At 38.0% G+C, this 9,490-nt stretch overlaps 1 protein-coding gene across 4 annotated transcripts in view; it reads right to left on the reverse strand.

The window, feature by feature from the left end:
- Positions 1-9,490, reverse strand: part of LOC110463218 — a 31,453-nt gene that overhangs the window by 5,525 nt on the left and 16,438 nt on the right. For 3 of the 4 annotated variants that reach the window (XM_021517629.1, XM_021517630.1, XM_021517627.1), the window contains exon 2: positions 2,530-3,216. In XM_021517629.1, the coding sequence (XP_021373304.1) occupies positions 2,530-3,158 (629 nt within the window). In that variant the 5' untranslated portion in view covers positions 3,159-3,216. Of the gene's footprint in view, positions 1-2,529; positions 3,217-4,351; positions 4,443-9,490 lie in introns of those variants that run through there. The other variant, XM_021517631.1, reaches the window with a different exon arrangement.

The following is a 9,490-nucleotide window of genomic DNA, read 5'->3' on the forward strand; positions in this document are numbered from 1 at the left end:
GCATACCAACTTATTTAAACTTATATCAATCACTCTTGTTGGCCCGGATGTTAGAAAGTTTTTAATGACAATCCTTAGTACACTAAAGCGCACACTAGAAACAAAATGGTACCGTATATATATAGACCTACGTGACGTATAGGTGTTACTGTTTGTCTAGGGCGGAGACCCACATAACTGTATGATATCTCAGGTCTGACGCCCAAGCGTATGTACATTATTCATTAATTCATTGTACAAGAAAATGTAAATTAGTTTTGAAATTCTAATTTCATCAAGGTCGTTAATCATAATTAATCTTCCCGACAGCTCCTACGCTGACCTCCAAAAACTTCTCTGCAGTATTTATTGTAGGGCACAGCAGAAATCTACCAGGTTGTCAAAGATTTGTCAACTTGAAATGTAATTTTACAGAACCTTATCCGCTGAGCTTTGATGGCTTTCAACACTTTAAATAAATATAAATTTTACAAAGAAAAAAAACTCAAACACTAATGCTGAAGATATTTTCATGTGATTTTAAATAGAAACATCGGTATGTCAACCAGATAGCGCCCCGTGTATGCCGGTCTGATAGAAAGCCGCGTGTGATGGTACACGTGGTAGCTTACACGTGTTAATGGTATATAAGATGCTGGAAGTCATTTATTTAATAGCTTATCGGTGATAGACTGATAAAAGGAGGGTGATCTGATTTGCGTCCCGTTTTGTAATTAAAATGTTTACTCTTACATTTAAACCTTCAAACTTAAAAAAACAAACGTTAATCGTCAAAAAATCATTTTACTGTCATACAAAAGTCTATTGTTATAAGTTTTTAATGTATAAACATAAAAACAGTTTCCTCTTAATGTCATGACATATATCAATAAATGTAACACCTCCTTTCAGTAAGTTGGTTACGGAAAGCAATTAACTGTTTTTAATGACATTTGTAAAGTACAACCTACAAAAACGAAATAAATTTAACGTCTTTTTTAAAATTGAAATTACAATTAAAAACGGCTGACGACTAAGACGAAAGTGGCGTTAGTACGACCTCCTTTATCACTGACAAGTTTTCAAAAATGTTTTAAGACAACCGGGATGTAAGTGCGGCACCTTGTCTTACCAACATTTCTTTGTAAATATATATCGTAACAGTGCCGATTAAAATTTAGTATAATTATTGAGGTAGATGTATTTAGATTACTGAAAATAACGTGTCCAGTAAGATTGTCGAGGTATAAATGCGTTATCCTGTCTTACTGACCTTGATGAAAAATGATTTAAACATATTTTATTTGTATCAAAATATATACATTGGGATTGGGCAAGTTTTCTAACTTATAACTGTTGACAAATGTTTTAAGATGTGCGGTAAACGAGGTGTCGGGTAATTGTACGAAATATTCTCTAACTGAAAAGTATTTTAAGATATTGGTAGGAGGGTATCGAGGAACACAGCTGGGATGCAAGTACAGCACCTAATCTCACCAACAGATAATGTTTAATGGTCGATCGACATAAAACACTGGATAGTTATAATTGGTTTAAAACTTAATGACTACAAATATATGTATATCTTATAACAACATGATGCACGTGATTGGGGAGAATTATGAAGAATTGAGATACTGAAGAAACTGCTATTAATTCTCAAATAATGAATGATTACAGTGCTAGATAAGGTATTATTACGCTCTAGGCTGGGAGATTGGTGTATGTGTCGTCTCAATTCAACTATATACACTATCTTATACAAAAATGCAGAGCTGATTGGACGAGCCAGTTTGTCATGTTCTGACTAGAATCTAGATTTACATCATTATTCTTTTACAAAGTTAATCTATGCCACTTCAGACAATATGAAAAACTACATCGGGAATATCCACCCATCACAAAGGCATTTACAGAGTCTGATATACTGTAGCGTCTGTGCGTACCTTGAGGGTTGGACAGAGAAATTTCCCCAGAGAGGAGATTCTTGACTGCCTTACCCGTGGCTGCTTTAGAAAACTAAAGCATTTTCTCTCTCCCATTTTCCATAAAACCAAATTAGTACACACAAATACACATTAATTCAATGACGATTTTTGACGGTACTGTAAATAATTACACAATGACAGAACTAGTGCCATTTACATTTTTTTCCATATCAAAGATTATTTTTTTTTTCAATCAATAACACTTTCGTTGGCATATTAACTACTAAGTACTAACTGTCAACGTGTAACTTCCGATTTAGCACGCACAAAAGTATGGTGCTGGTCAAATCTTCCCCTGACCGGAAGTGTGGATATCTCTGCCCAATGAGGGAGAACATATATCTGCCGAATACACAGAGCACCCACTAGTACTCAGGCCAACACAGCTTCTACCAAACAGGAAATGACGTGCCCAGATTATAGATAATTACCACAAAGTAGCTAAACTTTGACAGAAACTACCCGAAGTGACGTATTGGTATAATGGGAACCAGCGCCTACAATATAAAAACACGAACAACATGACGGAAATGAACTTATGTAAACACCACAAACTACTTACCCCGGTCCGTCTGAAGCCTGGTGAAGGCGACTGACTTTGGGCTCCTGGTAGTAAGGTTCCTCCTCTTGTCTGAGGAGGGGCCCCATCCCCGCTCCCTTGTATTTCTCTGCCACCTCTTCCCCACCATACGACACTCTGGGGGCAGGTTGTTGGTCCGGTGTGAGGGTGCCATAATGGTTTATTAAAGTCTCCATTTTACCGTTGTGATTCCGTTCAGCATATTCCTCTGCGTAATCACCTTTGACCTTTGGAGGTGGTTTAGAATCAACTTCTAAATTACCATAGTTTTCTATTAAGTTTCTCATGGCACCTCCCCTGTTATTTTGGGCGGTTTCCGCTGAGTCACCCGTTACACCTCGGGGGTGAACCTTTCTTTCCATTGGGGGGTCGGCGTATCCCCCGAGGAGTTCGCCCATACAACCCTTATTTGTGGTGGCGTTCCGTCGGGCGTCGTCCGAGCGTAGCCGTTCCATGGGCCTTGGTGATTCGTAGCTCGTATTCTGTGAATGGTCAAACCATTTGTCCATACCTCCACGATTTCTGTTGGCGTATTCCTCTGCCTCTGGTTTGACCCGGGGGTGGGGTTTTGGAGTGGGGCTGGGGGTATAAACCCCGTCTACTGTCGTCATGATGATAAGGGGGAGGTCTTAGTTAGGTAGAAATTGTCCTCTTGTCATTTGCTGTTACCTGCAAGTAAACAAACGTTAAAACATGAAATCACAACAATACAAACATATGTTCTATCAAACACTGTTGTGTGGCCTTGTAAGTTAGTGTAAATCTTTCAGGCGTATAAATTGAAACGTATATGACTGTCAATCTTCAAACTTGACCGGTCAACACACATTTTACCATCATATGAGTACTATCATTCTGTACAAAATGTGCTTACACACGAGTCAAAAACAAAGAGATTCAAACTAGAAGAAGATAGTTATAATCATGATATAGGACCTATGATATAGTTAGTGAACATGATATAGGACCTATGATATAGTGAACATGATATAGGACCTATGACATAGTGAACATGATATAGTTCCTATATCATGTTCACTATGTCACAGGTCCTATATCATGTTCACTATGTCATCGGTCCTATCTCATGTTCACTATGTCATAGGTCCTATATAATGTTCACTATGTCATAGGTCCTATATCATGTTCGCTATGTCATAGGTCCTATATCATGTTGACTATATCATAGGTCCTATATCATGATTATAACTAGAAGAAGATAGTTATAATCATGATATAGGACCTATGATATAGTGAACATGATATAGGCCCTATGACATAGTGAACATGATATAGGACCTATGACATAGTGAACATGATATAGGACCTATGACATATCAGAATTATTATTCACGTGTAAGACAGGTCATGAAATTAATACTTTGACATAACGTCGTCGCTTCATTTTAACGACACCAATCAAATCTCTATTTGTAAACTTTAGTCTCAGTGTAATGGAACGTTCACGAACATTTTACGTAATGTAAACGATACGCTAGGGCGAATATACATGCTCCACAGAACTAGGACTCTATAAACCTTCTGACATGCTTTAGATCGTAACGAGGACGACATTTTCAGGCTTAATCAGCCTATCGTTATGTGTACAGTACGCTTACTTTACCTTTATAAACAGCATACTCATGATTCATGTAATTTCAATTTGTTAATATGTAATCGATACGGCTTATGAGATATGATAAATAGCTTTGTTCTGATTGGACCTCGGTCATAATGACATAGGGCAATTATTACTTTCTATCAGCATGCTAGCAATAAGGAACTTAAAATGAACGATACAAACATTAAGTGGTTCCAATGAAACTCCAATCAAACTCTAAAATCCAAATCAAGCGTCCACTAACAGTCGAAGTCAAACTCAGGCACAACAACTTTACAGTTTATGACCTGGGTATTGGTGTACATGTACGTATAGTGCGGGATGACAGGGCCGTTCGGCCCATTTGTTTACATTACTCGCCGGTAGAAGGTTGAGCCATTTTCCAGACTGGTATCAAATACCTTCGTACACATGCGGTAAGTAATTGTATACTATAAGTTGTACATAATTAGTAACCCCAGTTACATAACGACCCCCTACCTACTTATAGACTCTCCTACGCAGCCCGGCTCTCCAAAATTAAAGCTAACGTTGTCTGAATACAAACGATGACTGTCTACTTCATAATCCAGGACTCGACAGAGCGAGATGTCGTGTACAAAACCCTTAATACGGAGCATCAGGTATCCCGGTGGGTAACCAGGTACCCAGCTAGCCATTACAGAGCGGAATGACGTCATTTTTACCTGTACAGGTATATAGAGAGTGCCCAGGTGTTTGGAGACTGTAACATACTTCACGTCAGATACTCTTTCCCACGCTAAAACCTCCCTTTATCAAAACAGATACATCTTTATTGGACTTTGAAACGCTAGTTCACACATCATTTGGACAAAACGAAATCTAGAAACAACTTTAGTCTGACCGTTTCTAATGGTCACTGAAGTAAATTTGAACCCATAGTACATTTAGTACCTTGTTTATCCTTGATATGGTGTACCTGTATCGCAAACTAATTACACTGTAAAGCAGGGTATTAACTCTAAAAGCAAAAACGTTAGAATGGAGAAAGTATCATAAAATTCGTGATGCTATAAAACGAACATGCTAAATACCACCTAGCTCTCCTGATAATAAGCCCAGCGTTTTACTTTTAACTTACAAATAATTGAAAAACGTTACTGTGCGAAACGTGCAATGCATTATATTAAAAATGACGCCGAAGAAGATGCAAGTGAATTAATTTTAAGAGTATGTTAACTGAGATAACATCATCTACAAGTGAGTTAAACGGAAATAGATCTAGCCTTATATTTCGGAACTAAGGCTCTAACGTATTCAATTATTTGACTATGTTGTGCCAGAAGTATAGTGTTTTATACAATTGTATTTCGTCAGTCATTCCCGACCAGTGTGTTGATCTTTAATTGTCATAGGTTGTAAAACTTCAGCAAATAGAAAAACGAAACGAAACGAAAAGAAACGAAACAAAACAAACCGACTCTATAGGTCGTGAAGCCATTGGTTTAATCCGACCACAATTATCTATATGTAATGTCTGTTCTTACATTGTAACACAGACCAGCACTTATCTTCATAACTTAAGTACACCGAATTGAAAATGAGCCATTAATTACTATTTCCTCGGGCGGCAGCGGCTAATGTTTGTATCTGGGTTTCGGCTTTGACCTTCATTACGGCTGGACCGTGCCCATTTGACCTTTGCGAGCGCCGAGCAGTTCACATGCTCATATGTTTTCTATATATTTCTACACTAAACCTAAAAGACTGAGAAATCAACCGCTATTTAAATTGTTTCTGACAAGGTCAACAGACAAGAACTAATAGACGACAGCTGATAGCATCTTATTTCAACAGACAAGCAACTCAATACCGCCAGTATTTGTACTGAGTTGTTGACGGTGCCTGGAACACTTCAGTCACGTTGTATTGTAATTGTTCTATACATTATTTCAAGGGAGACAAGGAATTTCTCAGGTTTAAATGTTTTGAAGGTGTACGAATTCGTGTAAAAACATGACCCTTTACTCTAGGTATCGCGTCTTAATGTAATAAATGCATTCTTAAATTCCGGCACGAGTTGAAGTTGACGAAACGTTTTTATGAAAAACAGATATATGCGAAACGCGAGGGACGAAATCAGACACACTATTATCTAACAATGTTGAGGTTCTTGATCCCCAAAAATGGTTACAGGAAAAACGTATCGTCTTTAAGGCGGTATGCTACCTTACTGTGATGTGTGGTTACAGGAAAACATACTGTTTTTGAGGCTGTATGCTACCTTACTGGGACGTGGTTACAGGAAAATGTATTGCCTTTAGGGCTGTATGCTACCTTACTGGGACGTGCGGTTACAGGAAAATGTATTGTCTTTAAGGCTGTATGCTACCTTACTGGGACGTGTGGTTCCAGGAACACTTATTCTTTAAGGTTGGCTACTAGTACTTAAATATTTCAAGGGATATAACTCTGTCAAAAGCTGTAGGTATAGTGAGCAATGTAGCATAGGTACACAATACATGGTCAAGTAATTTGATTCAGTTAATTTCATTTTTACAGGGGAAAATATTTACATACACATTCATTGCATTGAATAAGATCCGGAACCAAGTATTAAGATATAAATGTCCACTTCGTTGTTCGGTTAAAACAATATTTGGTTTAACATAGCCCATTCAGCATTCAATTTAAATAGTAAATCAAACAGGAACTTTTCATTTGTAAATATTCGTACTAGATTTATGACGGTGTTACCAGGTATATATCATAAATGAAAACCCCTACTATTTTGTTTGAACGTGGTCCATGCCATACACCCCGGTTAGTCTACTTCAGGATATGGGTTGACCAGTGTTAATTGAAATTTGGCGGTCACGCATTTGAAGTATACGGACTATAAACTAAGGTACAGGGCTCGATAATTGATACCCCGTATCACAGCACTTGTACAACATCCTAAACTGACTCATCTCTTCATTGCAATCACGAAGGCGTGGCAGAGGAGCCATTACATTGTGTTTGACCTATTTCTCGCGAAACACTAACAATATCGTAAAACGTTAGGCCTACTTAGTTCCTTACTATATACAGTTCATGTATAAATACCATGTTTTCAACATAGTGAGTACATAATAATTAATGTAGCAAAATCAATAGCCAACATAAAGAAAATACAATGCGGTAACAATGTATGCTTCAATGGAGCGAATACAACAGAAATAAAATGTAGTCACAACAGAGTAACTTCGTTCCGTACAACGTTTCCAATATATACCTCAGTGGGTCTCCTATATGGACTGTTGCGATTTTTTGGTACTTTTTCTGTTGTATCAATTTATCATAATGAAAACAAGAGGCCCAATGGGCCTACATCGCTCACCTGGTATAAATCTCACACTTGTAACCTTAAAAGTGATCTAAAATAAAGCTACAGGCAAAATATCAGTATTTATGATTAAAATTCATTCAAAAGACCCTGTTAATTTTTTTTCAAACATTTCACCCCTGTGATTGAAAGTCGAACAAATTTTATAGCCTTTCATCTCAGGATGCAATTTGTAAAGTATCAACATCCTGGGACCCATGGTTATTCAGAAGAGGTCGTTTAAAGATTTTAAACAAATTTGACCCCTGTGACCTTGAATATAAGTCAAAGTCATTCACTTTAACAAACATAGTAGTCCTTGATCCCAGCATGCTACTGACTAAATATCAACATCCTGAGCCTTTTGGTTATTCAGAACAAATTGTTTAAATATTTTGAACATATTTGCTCCTTGTGACCTTGAATATGATTCAAGGTCATACATTTAAACAAACTTGGTAGCCCTTGATCCTAGTATGCTACTGACTAAATATCATCACCCTGGGCATTTTGGTTATTGAGAAGAAGTTGTTTAAAATTTTTAACATATTTGACCCCTGTGACCTTGAATATGGGTGAAGGTCATTCATTTGAACAAACTTTGTAGCCCTTCATCTCAGCATGCTACTGGCCAAAGATCACCACCTTGGGCATTTTGGTTATTGAGAAGAAGTTGTTTAAAGGTTTTTAAAGACAACTGACCCCTGTGACCTTGAATATGGGTGAAGGTCATTCATTTGAACAAACTTGGTAGCCCTTCACCCAAGCATGCTACTGGCCAAATATCATCTCCTTGGGCAGTTTGGTTATCGAGAAGAAGATGTTTAAAGTTTTTAACATATTTGACCCCTGTGACCTTGAAAATGGGTGAAGGTCATTAATTTTAACAAACTTTGTAGCCCTTCATCCCAGTTTGCTTCTGGCCAAATATCGACACCTAAGGCCTTTCGGTTATTAAGAAGAAGTCGTTTAAAGTAAAATATTGACACCGGACGACGGACGGACGGACGACGGACGCCGCGCCACGGCATAAGCTCACTTGGCACTTCGTGCCAGGTAAGCTAAAAACCCAGTTGCAATTAGCTTGATGTTAAACCGTAAATTGACCAACAAATTAGAGAAATGACATGACTGATATCTGCATGCCATATATAACTTTAATGATGTATTTCATTTCTATATCAGTCATGTGCCTAATCAACATGCGTTGTTAAATGTCAATGTTGTTAAAATCATATTATTATTTACTATATGTAGGCCCTACTTTACACACATTCGTGAAGAGTTCCGAGGTGCTCACGCTGTCCTTTGCACTCCATCACTTATCCACTGAAATGGGGGACTAGTCCAGTTTGAACTACCCTATACACGACTTATATACCGCCAGTTTAGGTCAGGTTAGGACATCTTATTCTAATCAAATTGCTCAATCTGTAAGTTGACCCCGTCTCTAGAATATTAAGGGAAAACACTTTTTAAAATTTTGATAACCTCGATGACGAATTCTAGAACGTTAGGTAGTCGCATAATGCAACTTATCACTTCTTTACAATATCTTAAGGGAGTGCTAGTCAGTCTTGGCAGCTGTAGACGACACATACTTGCGATTTCTATTTTTCTACAGTGGCATCGAGCTATGGGAACGTTGGCTTCGAGCTATGGGAACGTTGGCTTCGAGCTATGGGAACGTTGGCTTCGAGTCCTGTTGGAGTTACTACTGGTGCCGTACCCTGGAAAGCTCTGTGGGGACTAGGAACACGTAAATTCTACCCTTGACCGTCTATGCGAGATTTGCGGCTATTGACATAGCCTTGAGGCATTTGCGGACATATCCTGTCTCTTACCATCTCAATTGACACCTGCCGGTTAAATGTTTCCGTTATATCATCCTGTATGGTTTATTGGTATAATAAACGATCGGTTTATCACATAGATAAATCAATCGTTTCATTTGTTTTCGCCCTCTGTCTCACCTGAGATACCGCTTCCCCCCC

This window comes from Mizuhopecten yessoensis, unplaced genomic scaffold, assembly GCF_002113885.1.
Source record: "Mizuhopecten yessoensis strain PY_sf001 unplaced genomic scaffold, ASM211388v2 scaffold10879, whole genome shotgun sequence".
In the NCBI taxonomy this organism is placed as follows: Eukaryota; Metazoa; Mollusca; class Bivalvia; order Pectinida; family Pectinidae; genus Mizuhopecten; species Mizuhopecten yessoensis.